Source organism: Gavia stellata, chromosome 21, assembly GCF_030936135.1.
Source record: "Gavia stellata isolate bGavSte3 chromosome 21, bGavSte3.hap2, whole genome shotgun sequence".
Taxonomy (NCBI): Eukaryota; Metazoa; Chordata; class Aves; order Gaviiformes; family Gaviidae; genus Gavia; species Gavia stellata.
Genome location: NC_082614.1, coordinates 16,968,377 through 16,983,793, shown reverse-complemented (window position 1 = coordinate 16,983,793; position 15,417 = coordinate 16,968,377). Strand labels below are relative to the sequence as shown.

The window sequence follows — 15,417 nt, the reverse complement described above, 5'->3', positions numbered from 1 at the left end:
GCTATGGCACTTGCTGAAAGTTGAATGGTCCCGAGACAGAACATTATGGGTTGCCTCCAGAAAAAAAACACTTCTGAACTTTTTACCATGATTATTTTTGTTAGGATGTGTATGTATACACATATCCACCTATCTGTTATTTAAAAAAAATGAAAAAATATTGCTGTTTATTACAGTTCATCTCAATATATATAGGACTGGGAGCACAGCTATCCATGTCCTTTCCCCCAAAACAAGAAGGACAACTTCCACATATATATGCGATAAAACTGTATTTTTGTGTGGGTTTGCCTTTTTTTTTTTTTAATACAGACATTTGTACACTTTCTTACAAAACTGCAGGTAACTACAACTTTTCTTAAATCATTTTTGGTCGGCAAGTACTGTAAAATCTTTGTGTGCAATTATCATGTATTTACACAGCCTCATGTTAGTGATTTTCAATGATTATTACAATAATGTCACACACTCTCAACATAAGACATGGCTTAAGATAAATATATTAGTAAATAAATATTCTGAGAACATATTTCCATAAATGAAATGTGCTGCTATACATATACAGAATATACACAAGATGTTTTCTAGCTTTTAAAACATTTTAAAAAATGGTAATGAAGGAGAAAGAGCCCTTTGACCATATTACAAATCTTTACAGCAAATTTTATACAAAACAATTTTAAGTGCTATAAGATAACTTTAATTAAAAACATTTTAAATAGTGCCTCATGAGCCAAACACAATGACAACTGTTCATGTAAGTAGTAGAAAGGCATTTTGTTATAAAAACCATTTATCACGGCCAACTAGCCTGTAAGTCTGTATGGACATCAAGGCAGCAGGGAATTAAGTAAATGTTGAATATCAAACCAAACACAGAAACCAAGTGTAGGGTACCTCTGTGGTAAGGCCTGCAGAGACCATTGTACTGGCAGAGATTTCCACAACATGTGAATGAGACCAGTACAGCCAGGAACACCATGAGCCAGAATATTCAAATTTCTTTTTTATAACCACATTTTAGCACAACGTGCTGTGTAGTTATAGAGTACAATGCACCTTAGGTGGCCTTAGACAGTGCCTCAACAAAACACCAAGCAGAATAACCAAGGTAGTATACCATAGCTTCTACAATGCATTTCATTTGAGTGGAGGAAGGAGAAAGGTAAGACTCAAAAAACTAAACATACAAAAAACCCCAAACCTTTAGAGTTTATTCTCCCAACACATACCACTTACTTCAGTCATTCAGAGAATTAATAAGTTTTCAATAAGCTTTATACACAGAAAATGTGTTTACTGGATTTTTTCTTTTAATTTTATACCCACAATATTGCCTTGTATTAATTCTCTGAACTGCTGGATTTTGGTGTTTGTTCATTTAAAAAGATTTAATGTGAATTCCTTTAAATAGAATTATTTTTTCCTAACTTAGAGTACAGAAAGTAAAAGTAAACAGGTGAATGTATTTATTATTTCTTAGATGTTTGCTTCTTCTAAAATATTTCATTTGGGGCTCTAAAGCAAACAAGTTAACTTTGCTGGTTCTTACAACTAGCCCAGTGCTGTCAAGGACATTACTTTGGCAAAAAATGTAACACGAAGCATACATCTCTTTTTCATGTCTTTTAAGTATCTCCAAAGTGTATGGACAAATCTTTTCAGAAGACTGGCACTGTGGGCATTAAATAATTAGTTTCCCTTTAGGAGAATTCCTGCTGTGAATACACCAGACAGGATGATACTGTGTCCTCAGGCACATGCAGCATGACAGGCAATTTAAACCATGCTATGGTAGCCTCTTACTCAAAAGCTGCTGTTTCCACAGGAAACAATTGCTGTCAGAAGTGACGACATATATTATCTCATGATAACAAACATCCCCACTAGTACAAGAACAAGAACAAAAGTATGTGCCCAGGCTAATGGGGTACAGAGAGCACTCTGTACACAAGACAAAAATGAAGCACAACTGGCTGGGCCCAAGAAACCTTTAAAAAGATTGATCTATGGAAGCTACATCAACCACAGCAAAGAAGAGAACAATGATTAAACCAAGTCCCTCACTTTCCCACATGCACAAAAGGTGACAAACACTGCTTCCCTTAGGCATGCTTGCAGTCTATAAGGAAACAAGACACCTTTTGACCTGTTTCCAAAACGAGCCAGCCAAGCTGCAAGCACCCTGCAAACTCTTTTCCTGCATATGCCAGCATTCCGCATGGCCATAACAGGGGCTACAGGTGCCTGAAAAACTTCCTTTGGAAGGCAAGGTTCATTGCCTTTCTAAGCACTTTCTTCTAGCATCTGTTTGAGGGAGGGGTCCCCAGCATTCTTCACCAGTCAGAAGATACAATGAGGTCCATGGTTTAGCAGTAAGTAAGGATGAGAACATTCTGAACTACCAGTTTCCCTACCCCCACTCTGTTAAAACCAATCATAATGGCAGGAGACCCTTCCTAGCCAAATCATCAGAGCAGCATGAAAAGGGGAGGAGGAGAGAGGAGAAAGGAGACAGTCCAATGCTTTACCTCCCTCAAAATCGCCCATGTAACTTGCTGGCTACTAGGATTTGCTACTAGGATTAGTCGGTATCTGAGCATCCATTCAGCAGCTGTATCCCTCTGGACTACTATATTTCAAGGTGCTATCTGGTTTCTAAGGCAGGTGTAGCCCTGAGCTTATCGAAGGCTGGACTCCTTTAAGTAGGAGATAACAGCATCTACACATAGCCTGGCTTATTTAACACACCGTGTTACCTCTCAGCTGACACGGTCACTTCTAAAAAGAAAATATAAATAACACTTCGTCATTAATATAGAAATGGCACTAGAGCTCAGAAATGCTCCACACCATGTCCCACATGGGCTTTGCACACAAATGGAGGCCTGAAGGCTTCAGGCAAGAGGGAGAAAGGAGACAATCAAGCTGATGTGGACACAGAGGAAGTGGGGGAGGGACTTCTCCACATTACCACTTTTGTGTGTTTGTCAAAGCTTAAAAAAAATTAAGTCCATGAGAATTTGGAGTCTCTGATAAGCTCCGCTTCTCCATCCGGGATCATCTGGACAGGTCTAGTCACCGATTTGGCTTCTCTCCAAGGGATGAGATCCAGCACCTGAAGGATAAAGAAAACTAAGGAACATTGCATCTAGAATATTGCATCCAGTTTTGGGGCCCCCAGAACAAGACACTGACTAACTGGAGCGAGTTCAGCAGAGAGCCAAGATGCTCAGAGGGCTAGAGCAATCACCCTGTGAGAAGAGGCTGAGGGACTGGGGCTTGTTCAGCCTGCAGAAGAGAAGGCTTCGGGGACACCCCTAGCAGCTTCGCAATACCTACATGGAGGCTGTCACAACGATGGAGCCAGGGTCTTCACAGTGATGCATTCTGGACAAGAGGTAAGGAGCTTAAGTTGAAACATGACATGTTCAGGCTGGATATAAGGAAAATCTTTTCACCGTGCTGGCAGTCAAGCACAGGAACAAGGGCCCAGAGAGGGAGTGCACTCTGCGTTCCTGGAGGTTGTCATGGCCTGACTGGATAAACTTGGTCTAATCTGACAAACTAAATAACTTGGTCTGATCTCAGAGCTGGCCCTGCTTTGAGCAGGAGGTTGGACTAGATGACGGCCTGAGGTCTCTATGATTCTATGAACACCCTTAAAAATGGCCCTGGCCAGGCAGGTAAGGAATGCCCCCGTCATTCTGCGAGTGGTTCTTTTTTCCTCTTGTGTTATGTCCACAGCAGAGACTTTCCCACATATTCTTCTACAGCAGTTCCAAGTTTGTCACTCGTTTTTTTTTATCCTTCAGCTCGTCTTTCCCCTCCCAGCACTCTGTCCTTTCCTACTTAGGCAGCTCACCACAGCTGCCATGACTGGCACAGTGTCCCTGGCTCCGGGAGCTCTAATGGGGCCCTAATACTAGCAGTCACTTTTTCCCCTCCCCACAAAGGACAAGTATGAAAGCTCTTATAGGGTTAGATAGTAAACTACCATCTTCTATTCCTCTAGCTATGACCACATCAGCACAGGTAACAAGAGAACAACACTTCTGGGTGAAGGATTAATCAATAACCTGCTCTTACGCAAAGGATGGCAGTAACCTTTATGGCTGCAGGTACATAAGAAGCTGGGAGCATTTCATTTGCTAGGACAGAAAGGTAGCAAGTAATCAAAAAAAGCGCACATATTACCTGTGGCCTTTGTGGTCGTCATCAGCTTCTGGGAGTTCAGAGTGGGACTGGGAAAGAGCATTCTGGCTTCCTCCTCCTGAGAGTAGTTCTGCCGCAGGAATGATGTTGCCTCGTAGCACAACTCCCTCTCGTCCTGTACCTCTCCGATACCTTGGCAGTGCAGATAAGTATCCAGTTCAGGTGTTCCATCCCAGGAACTACAGCCTCCTGCGTGGGTCCCTTGGCACTCTGTAGGTAAGATCAGCTCACAGTCTCTGTCTTCAGGAATTATGGGAATGCGTTGACCCAGATCACATACACCCTTACAGCAGCTTGGCAAGGTGTCATCAGGAAGCGTGTACTGCACATTCACTGCATAGTCTTCTGTATAGCAGCCACCGCCTCCACTGCCACTGTTGCTACTACAGGCTACCTGCTTCTCTTCATAGAAGCAGCAGGGCAACCCCTCATATTTTACCCCATCTGTCCTATGCAAGTGGTCTGAGTTAATACTGTACAAGCCCGGGGTGTTCCCTGACTGTGGTTCTATTCCTGGGCCACACGTCCCCCAAAGCGGAGAGCTAAGAAAGAGTGCACTACAGTCAGCTGTCCCATTGCTAGGCTCCAGGGCAGAGTGCTGGAGCTCAAAGCAGCATGCACATGCTTGCTCCATAAGCGGCCCTGCTACCTCTGGATTCTTCCAGTTCCTTTTAACATCCAAGGCAGCACCAGGAGTGGCCTCATGTCCTCCCTCTGAAGTAGTGCCATTTGGATCCCTGTGCTCTAGTGAGGAATTACTGCTATAGTTCATATCCATGCTGCAATTAGACAGTTGGTCCCCTGAGGAAGAAGCTGGCACAGGCCGGCAGTCAGCACCCACCAGACTGTGACCATGAGCTGGAAGCTCGTCCTGATGGGGGCCCTCCAAGAGAACAATTGCACCCCTGTTTGCACCACCAACCTCACCCACTCGGCAAGGGCTCTTACTGCGGTAAACATATGGATCATAGTCACTGCTCAAAGAGCTGCGAAAGGTGGAGCAGCTCCCATAAACTCCTTGGTTGCTGACCTCTGTGCAGTCAACCATGGAATCACTAGAGGAGCAGTGGCACTGACCAGAACTGCTGCTGCTGCTGTCACTCCCAGGGCAGTCAGCCAAATATCCACTGCACACTGAACGATGACCATGATAGCAGCTAAAGCTGGAGGTACTGCCACTCTCCAAGTGGGATGAGGGCACTACATGTACCACAGGAGGGAAAAGCATGCTGCTACCAGGCTGAAAGGCACGGGAAGGACCCTTTGACGAAATGCCAGCTGGAGGCTGTCCATCTTGCTCAGGGTAACTAAGGCCTTGGAAGTAGTAGTGCTGATACATGGTCTCATATTGGGAAAAGCACGCTGCTTTGGAAAAGTTGCGTCCACCAAACTTGGGTCTTCGGAAGTTGTGAGCTGGAGAGTAAGCCCTATGTTCCAGGCTACAGTGATGCGTGTTTAAAGCATGGTCCAAATGAATAGGCTGATAACTTCGGATATACGCTGGGGACTGGGCTTGGTAGAGGCTCTGTTCACCATGTCGCTCAACTGTAAGTACTGTGATAGGGTTTCCATGAGGGTCCATGCTTGTCCGAGTGGGATATGCCGTTATCTGGTTTGCTCTGTGCACTCGGCCTGGGTAGTGGACAGGCAGAATCACCCTCTGCTGTCGGCTGCGTGCTGGGTTGATGGATTCCAGACAGACTGGACCTGCATTTCCCTTCTTCTGTTCTGAATGAGAGAAACAAGAGCCGACAAGTAGAAGTAGGAGGGCATAAAAAGGAATACACTTTGTGCACAAAAGAAGGATATTTTGTTCTGAATTTAGTTATATTATGCACACAACAGAATTAAAAAAAAAAAGCACCAACTTTTTACACAGAAGGAAAAATAACAAAGCAAACAAAGTAAAGAGCTTCTGCCTGGAAGCCTCTGAAACACTCAATTGTATTTGCTTAAAAAGGGAAAGAAGTGAAGTGGTTTCAGATACTGTTCTCATATATGCAACCTTCTGCTTACACACCATTCCTTGTCTTGCAGGTTAAAAGCAAGGCTGGCAGTCATTGCCTGAGTTTTCACTTTACACATTATTTTACACAAATGTGTATTAATAGAAAACTTTTTTAAGACAGAGGAAATGGAAGGGGGAGGAGGCAAGCAAGGGAAACCACATTCCCAGTTACAACACCACGGAAAATTAAAAAACAATACACTGTCTTGTCTTTATAATTATCAAGAGAACACACACCCACCTATTCTAGTTGTCCTCCTTGCATTCAGAAGCTGACCAACGCTGCCCTCTGCTGGGCATCGCACCCAGAACGAGGGAAAACCAGAAACGTGACCTGTTATTTCAGGGCACGCAGTCATTTTCAAAGAACTTAGTCCTAACTGTATTTCTAGGATTGCGTTAGTTATGGGCTTTATGGAGATTTACAAACAGGCACAATTTCTGTTTCATCTTGTAAGCTGTTATGTCCAAAATGGACGACACAACAGAGCATCCATAGTGCAGCACTTACCTATGATATTATGGCGACAGTGAGGGCAGGTATGATGCTGCAGTAGCCAAGGATCCACACATTTCTTGTGAAATCGGTGAGTGCAGGGAATGACACGCAGTTCCTACAGGGACAGATGAAGTAACATAAAAAAGTACTCCTTCCTAATGAGTGAATTTTTCACAGCTTATTCCCAGTTTTTTCAACGTAGCTACTAAACGGATCAATTCCTAGTCTCGAAGTGATAAGAGGGAAAAAAAAGCCATCTGTTCCAACACAGTCAAAAGCACAACAGCTAGTGATCAGCTGTCACTAAAAGAATAGTCTGCAGGCACGTTAGAACTCCATGCAGATATATATTTCTTTAAGACGCTTTTTGCTGTGTGTCCCTATGACCTAACACCTTGAAGGAGCCCATCATTAAAGTTTCCTTAATATATTAAATGAACTTTAAAAAAAAATTTATCAGTAGAGTCCATTTAATGATACTCTTGCCTACAACTACTAGCAATGGAAAACACTCAGGGAAAAGCAAAAACAACACAGTGTATATGATACTTTTTCCCTTGCCCAGCACTCTCATCCTTCAGCCATTATCTGTTTACAGGATTTCCTGAGCCTGCTGGATATCTACCAGTTCAGAAACCTGCAACAGATCTTTCTTCCAAGTACTGCTCAAATCTCCCCATGAGCTCAGGTTTTGAATTTGTAACATGCTTTGGCAAGAAGTTCCACAGGGCTACTACCTGCTGGTGGAGAAATACCACGTCTTGATTCAGATAGGGTCCTAGCAGTTTCATTTAACTGCACCCAATCTTGTATTGGAAAAAAATGAATGTCTGATTCCTGTTCATGCTCTCCATTCATGATTTTGTACTCACTCTGCCCCCAAGTAATCTAGGACTAAACAGTCTTAGCCCACTCAGTCATTTTTTTGTACAGAAACCATTCCAAATCTTTGATCACTTTGTTACTGCCCTTTTCTGAAGCACCTTCATTTCCAACATACCTTTTGTGAAATGAGATCAGAAGTGCACACTGTACTCAATGTGAGAGCATGACTGAACTTACACAGTGGTGTAATTATGTTTTCTGCTCAGTTCTCTAGACTTCCCCTTCTCATTTCTAATATCTGATTTGCCTTTTGGACTGCCACAAAGCACCGATCTGCTTTCACAAAGCTATCTAGAACAGCTTCAAGATCTTGCTCCTGAACAGTAATGCTCACCTCACAAGCCATCACTAATATATGTGAAGCTCCTCCCAAAGCGTTATCACTTCATGCTGAAGTTCATACATGAATTTCCTGTCTGGTTAGTTTTGTACTTCCCTTCTGAAGTTCTTGTCTGCCTTCATCCCTGCTACTCTGAATAACTTCCCATCAGGTAACTTCATTAACTTTCTGTCTGTAGCTTGTAGCACTCAAATACTGCAGCTAGTATTTTCTATTGCCTTAAAAATAATTAATCATCTTTGAATAATTTCAAAATAAAATGTCCTCAAATAATTTTTTGTATGGAAGTTTAAAGCTGTGACTGTTGACAGCCTCTATATTCTAAGGAGCCTATTTTCTATTTCATCCTTTCGTTGCTTCCTCTGGGTAGAACTGTGCCACAGAAGGCAAGCACTGACATCAATGCAGCGATGGTAACTGAGGACTGAAAAAACAGTTCCTGAACCTTTTGGCATCTCCTCCTTCTCCTCCTCTGGTTTCCCAGCAGTGCTGTGTACATGACATTCTAAAGACAAGGTGCCATCAAAGCTTGAGAAGCAAAACACAAAACGTATCCCTTATGTCCAACAGAGCTTGCATGCATCATTACCTTGGCATACAATTTGTTAAAAATACCCAGAGAACTAAATGCTGTGGTAACCCTGACTTCTTTATGAGTTCCTCCTCAGAAAAGCAACTTGATGGAGGTACCAACTTGCAGAATGAGATCCCTCACCTCTCACTTTGCTGTATGGGGAAAAGCCCTTGAGATTTCTTTGGGAACTGCAGAATGCAGTTGAGGCTGAGTTGGTTGCTCAATGCAATCAGTCTGGCAAGCGGCACAACCTCAGTACACAATATACCCAACAGCCAGCCACGTACCACAGTGCTAAAGTAAATCAGCCGCGTTCTCAGCCTATGCTGAAGAAACCATTTATCCTTTACCTCCCCATCAATGTACTTCTCCAAGCAGATGGCACAGTCAGAGGTGGAGCTGCTACTGAGTGTGTCCAGTGCTCCACAGCTACCTTCCCGGTGTCCCTTACTTTTGGACTTAAACTTCCTGGTCTCCATTTTTTCCAGTGCTTGCACTGCAAGCCTGTTCATGGAATTCTACAACAGAAGAAAGGGGAAAAAAAAAAAAGAAAAAAAAAAGGCAACGCTGCTGCATAAGGGACTATAGAGTAGTAGCAGAGAAACACCACATCATCAAATTAATGTATCTTACCAAATCCCGTCAGGCCCAGACTAATGCACAATTTCATAAATTAAGCAGAGAGAAGGCTAATTACAATTTAGATCAGAAGCCTCATGAAAAGAATGTATGCCACATGCAGTAGTGAGAATGATAAGCTACTTTGAATTGAAACAGGGTGGAGGTGCTGACAACTGGGATACACTGCAACTGCTCAATTAATAAGCAGCAACTATTCAAGGCAACATAAAACAGTTGGTCAGGAACTTTTTTTGAACTGTCAATATTGACTGTAATGCCCCATTATGCTGTTAGCACCATATTACCAGAAGCAATACTTGAGAGAGGGATTAAAATGAAATGTTACTAAATTTGCTGTATCATTTCCCCCTCCCCCCAAATTTAATCAATAGTCAAAGTTTAGGAAGGCAGTGGCTTGTTTTCATTTTACTGTAGAATTTATCATCCCCCTTTTTAACACGGCTGTTGGCCCATAACATCTTTGGATTCCTACTCAGTATGTCCAAAGCAAGAGTCCTAAGCATCTACAGTGTTTTGCATTCCTTTTACATGTATATACTGGACAGTTTACAACCACAAACTCCAGAGTCCATTAGCTTCCATTTGCTTTCCTTTTCATGTTTGATAGGACAAACTAAAAGTATCTCACCTAGAATTTCTCCTAACCAAACTTTTTACCTTGCAAATCTCTCCCATTAAGAATCAATAGATGTTACTCTATTGAAGAGAGTTGCAATTTATTTTCCATCCTGATATTCTCTCCAGAATACAGCAAAAAGAGCTTGGACTTCTTTAGAAGTACACCAGTACTACTGATAATCAACCTCTGAACAACCAGAAATGTTCTTCCTTCCCAATGGGTAAACGGACTGCTTCCACACTCTTTTCATTTCAGGATTTAACTGAATGAACATCACAGGTCAATGTAGATCTCCTTTAAAGGCATTTCCAAATTCTTCTGAAGGCCTACATCCATGGATAAAACCCTTTTCACAAAGATGGCTATTCTAAGTCAGTGTCCGGCATTTCCAAAAGCAGTGAGCAAGTTCTAGGACAAAGTAAGAAAAACTAACTTCCAGCATTCAGTGAATATCCCATTACTGCTCTTACCTGACTACGTCGCTGTTTCAGTTTGATCTTGACAAGAAGAATGAGGCAAACAAGAGACACAACCACAAAGAAGGCCAGGAAGATTCCCATATCAAAGTACTCGGTGGGTTGCTTAAAAATTAGAACAAAAATATTATTTTTCCTCTCTTTAGATCATACTCAAATCTGTTGTTCCTTTCTCTTCTCTACTTTCTCAGTCATCATTGTCAAACATACACAGTCACAACGACAAAAGTCAAAGTACACACTGTTCTGTTCATTAACTAGGATTCTACGAGACAAAACCTGGGTTTCATATGTCACTGCAAGTGAATGAAATACATAGAATGCTAGTCACGAGGTGTCAGATTTACAGCATCTCTGAACTGATCCCACAAAACCCAGTTTTTTTAACTGAGTGAATCACACTAACACAAATTTTCATGATTTATTGGTTTGCCTGTATACTTATGGGAGTGAAAATCAACATTTGAATTTTCAGCGAATGGCCCACTTCTCAAATACATTTCTTAACAGAAGAATTCCATAAAAATACAACAAAACCAAAGTGGTAACTGGGCCATGGATGACCCCTAGCTTTGTTGTTCTTCTGTAAACTACATGTAGAGAGTGTTCAAAAAAACTCTAGAAAAACTATTTTATATTACAATTACAAATATCAGATATCAAATAATTAACCCATGTTTAAAATACCACACAGAATTATTAGTTAACACAGGGCAGACTACCTTACACATCTGAACTACCAGGAGTGTGCAATAATTAAGTTTTTTAATTAAGAAAAAGGAAAACTTCTATTATACAAAGTTTTTAGCCATTTATATATTCAAAAGAATCCTTATGAAAGACAGCAGATGCAACATTGTGGCTTCTATACTTACATCAAGTGTAGCTGCTTGTCCACAGTGCAGTTGCTCAATTTATTTAGGTCAACAGAATTTCACATGTATTAATGCTCATGGGGAGCATCAAAACATCTTCACACTCAGTGCAGTTAGCAAGCACTGCATGCAGTAACAGCAGTGTAATACCTAGATAAAGTTTCTTAAAGTCTCACCCGTGGGGGGCGATGCTGAATCCTTGCTCGTGCCACTTTCTGCTTGTTAACTATGTTCATTAGCTTGACAGCATCAGCACCCTTCACATACACCACTGGTCTCTTCAGAGGGTCCTCTGAGCCTTGGTTCAGCTAAAACAAAAAAATAATCTCCTCAAAAGGCACGTTTCAGGAAAACTACCTTTCTTTTGAACAATGGAGAGAAGAGTACAAGAATATGAACGTGGAATTGATTCAAGCACCAGTTGTTCTCTTCCAGCATAGACTTTCACTTCAGTATTCCACAGAGGTAAACCTGAATTAAACTTCTGACTTCACAGAATCACTAAGGTTGGAAAAGACCTGTAAGATCATCAAGTCCAACCATCAACCCAACACCACCATGCCCACTAAACCATGTCCCGCAGTGCCACGCCCACACTTAAGCTGGTTTTTTTTTACTGACCAAAACTAAGATTAAGGATAAGCAAATGTTATTTCTGAACAGCAGCTTTAACTTAACCGCATTATGTGCCAGTGTTTATTAATACTGTAATAAGTTAAACCTCATAATGAAGAAGAATAAAAATCTGCACATTAAAAAAAAATGGCCTTGCTATGTTTTCTGAACCTTTTGTTATTTCAACTTTGTAGTTATATTATTCACATATAAATTTCTTTGGCTTTCTGAACAATCTCATGTCAGAGTCCTGTCTTTCAGGCTCTTTGTACCTAGCCAATTTATTAAAGTCTGTAATTTCTGCTGTTTAACTCAGCAAACTCATTCCAACAGTTATTTGGGTTCTAGCAACCACTAGAGCTATTGATTGCAGGATGGGGGCCTCAAAGATTAAAGCATATGAGTAGGTAGCTTAATTCACCCTGAAACTTCCTTCTGGGTGCAGCTACCTTTTTTTGAAAGGCCAAATCACAGAATCAGAAAATAATGTGGCTGGGAAGGCACCCCACGAGCCCAACCTCCTGGTCAAGGCAGGGTCAGCTATGACATCAGACCAGGCTGCTCAGGGCTTTACCCAATCAGATGTTGAAAACCTTCAAGCGTGGAGACTGCATCACTTCTCTGGCCAACAAATCCAGAAAAAGAATCTGCCAAACTATATAGCAAAGAGGGGAATAACAAGACAAGAGAATTGTTCTGTTACAAAACGGCACCAACATGATAAATTCATTTATCTTATTCTGACCCACAAGAAAAATCCTAGTATAGAGGCTGGTTAATACAAAATAACACTGATAAGCAGACGGAAATGGTACAGGGGAAAGGAATGAGATGACAGCAATGTGAGCAAATTAAACAAGAGTAGTGCAAGGCAGAGATACCATATCTACATTGTTGATATCTATCTGTTGTTTCTGGCTAAAACATGTAAAATTACCAACCAGTCTATCATCCTGCTTACAAAGTACTCTACTTAATCTGTCCAGACGATGGTGACAGATTTCATTGAGACTTTAAAACAGATTCTTCCTAGTATTTGACTGGGCTTCTGAGAACACTGATCAAGCTACTTTTTAAAACAGATGTCTTTTGAAGAGCTAAAATCTAGGTGAAGTACTTGATTCCAACCCAGGGATCCTATGTGTCTACAAGGCTTGCTGGCCGAAGGCCAAATACAGTCACTGTCCCTACGTTCCCAGACACATATCCTCTCCCAAGCTTTCTTGTCTAAGAAAGAATTCACCTGATTCCTCAGTAGCTTTTGCACACTGCCAGACTTTTGCTAAACATGATGCTCTCGGTGGTGTTACTCCTAGGTAAACTATGCAAAAGTAAAACGAAGAAACAAATCAGACTTCACAGAGCATTTCTAAAAAGTTTCATTCTTAGTCTGCAGCAAAAGACACTCAGATCAATGGGAATAAACCCCACAAAATCTGTATGTAAAGCCCTTTCATTTGATAGCAATTCTGCCACCAAATTGTCTGAGGACAATTCTTCTCCTGGTCAGGCCTGCTTCCTATTTCTGCTCATTGACTGGCAGAATCACCTTTCGTAATACTCCATTCCCCCCTTTCAAAGCACTCTCCCTTAGTTGTTCTACTGCTTGGGAACAAGCATACCTGGGAAAACTTCCTCAACAGCTCCCTTCAGTGTCTTAGGATACTTCCATTTGAATCACAGATACTCCAGATTAACTCATGTCAGTTCTTCCTCTGTTGTTATCTGTCTGTCATTGTTTTCCACAATTCCATCGTGAGTGCCAAAATGGTATTTATTTTAAAGACAAATTAATTAGTATCCCCTGATGTCAAGGGTTCTGAAGATTTTGGCTGAGAATCAAAATGCATGAAACCCCAGCGTCCAGAGCAGCATGAGAAGGGAGCCAATCAAGTAACTCTTACACTTAGAGCATGAAAGCTAGGTCTAGTCATTCCTCTCCTGTTTGTGAATGTTTGCATAGGCTGCTGCTCTGTCCTCTAACAGAGCCTACTTTGTCAGCTACTGCACTAAGCCACTAACCTCCTTCCATTGTACTGGTACATGCAAAATATTCAATCATCCACTAGACTAGCTGCCGGCTATTGAGGACAGTTGCACCCAGTTTGTTATCAAGAATCAAGGAAGGACAGCTGTTGCTGGTAGAGGGAAGAGAGCAAGAGGCAGTAACTCAGCTTTGCAAATTCAGAGCAGGGTGGCTGAAAGTAGCTGGAAGCTCTAATACAGAGAAAAAATTGGAAAAAGACAGATTACATCTTTGTGGAGATATTTTTTCTGTGTATAAAAGGGGAAAAAACATCCCTGAGAATGTTTGCAAGATCAAGGCTGTAGCCTTGATGCACATGCAGAGCACAGCTCTCAAAGCAACCATTGCACGGGGTCTGCATTCCTTTGTCCAACAGATGCTCATTTCAGAATTAAAGCCAGCTTTTTAAATGTAAACATTGATGATCTCTCTCTTCCCCAAGAAATGCAGGCTGCACATTCAGCTTCAGTTGTTTTTGCTGTAGCAGAAACAGCAGTTTTGTTTCAAGACAAAACAAAACTAAACCAAATACAGACTATTGTTGTGCTTGTTATGTTTCTTCTCTCTACTCAAATAACTCAGAATTGACTGGAAGGATCTCGTCAAAGCATTTCACAGAGCTATTACCTCACCCACTTCAAATGAAAAGATGGAAGTTGTACTGAGCCCCCCAAAAAACCAAAAACCCTGCTTGTCCACAAAATACATAGGCCAGAAATCATCAGCTGCAAACAAGAAAGAAATGTTTGTAAGTTTTGTAAGAATCTTGTTTAGAACCAGGTTTTAAAGCCATTTTGCAAGCTCAAAAATAGCAGCTGCTCAACAATACTATCAATCACAAGCTGGGGAGGGCCAAACATCCTGTGTTTTGTACACAGAGCTGGGCAAAGAAAACCTCCTTGACTAAATTAGATAATGGGCCACAAAAAATTTGCCTCTATCCTTTCTTAAAATCTTAATCCCAGACCTGGATTCTGGATTCTATCAAAGGCTAGAAGGAAAATACAACTCCCCAGATTCTTCTCTTTCTACCACATTCTCAACACCTCCATTGCTTCTTGCCTGCCAGAAGATGAGCAGGAAAATCACAGCACCATGTTACCCAGGGTCAGCAGCTGCCTGTCTTAAGGTAGGTGTGCTCTGAGACCTGTATGCTCTCAAGTCTTGCCTCAGCAATCCTAAAAGAACCCAACAGAGGCTGTAATAAAACTAGGCTCCGTTCTTCATACCTGATCAATGGCATCTGGGTTTTCAGAAACATCAAAGATGACCGCTGTGGCTCCTCGCTGCACTGCTCGTTTTGCCTGCAATAAGAAAGACATCATCCTCAGTCCCACCCCAAAAGATGACTTCTTACCTCAAAAATGACTCCCTCTCCTCATCTCCAGACAGCAAAATTAACATTTTGTGTTTCTGTGTAGTTAAAACAAATGACAGAGTAATTACAAACACAGGAGTTCCTGAATCAGCAAGGAATGTAGTTAAACTTTACTATAGCTTCTACAATCTCTCTGCCCCTTCATTCTCAAACTCTGCCTTCAACAAGCTTTTAAAGGAATTCAAATGTGATTTAGACCCTCTAAAGACTTTAAATACAATATTTTTAAAAATTAAATTGTTCTTTTTCTCCATGTTACTTGGAA

The 15,417-nt window shown here is 41.5% G+C and overlaps 1 protein-coding gene across 1 annotated transcript in view; it reads right to left on the bottom strand.

The window, feature by feature from the left end:
• Window positions 1–3,034: 3,034 nt before the first annotated feature.
• The window catches only part of ZNRF3 (zinc and ring finger 3), a 35,981-nt gene continuing 23,598 nt past the window's right edge, over window positions 3,035–15,417 (bottom strand). Inside the window, exons 2-8 of the mRNA XM_059827766.1 lie at window positions 15,004–15,078; window positions 11,310–11,441; window positions 10,253–10,363; window positions 8,872–9,039; window positions 6,735–6,837; window positions 4,198–5,943; window positions 3,035–3,118 (exon numbers count right to left, since the gene is read on the bottom strand). Coding sequence (XP_059683749.1) covers window positions 3,075–3,118; window positions 4,198–5,943; window positions 6,735–6,837; window positions 8,872–9,039; window positions 10,253–10,363; window positions 11,310–11,441; window positions 15,004–15,078 — 2,379 coding nt within the window. The 3' untranslated portion in view covers window positions 3,035–3,074. The remainder of the gene's footprint in view (window positions 3,119–4,197; window positions 5,944–6,734; window positions 6,838–8,871; window positions 9,040–10,252; window positions 10,364–11,309; window positions 11,442–15,003; window positions 15,079–15,417) is intronic.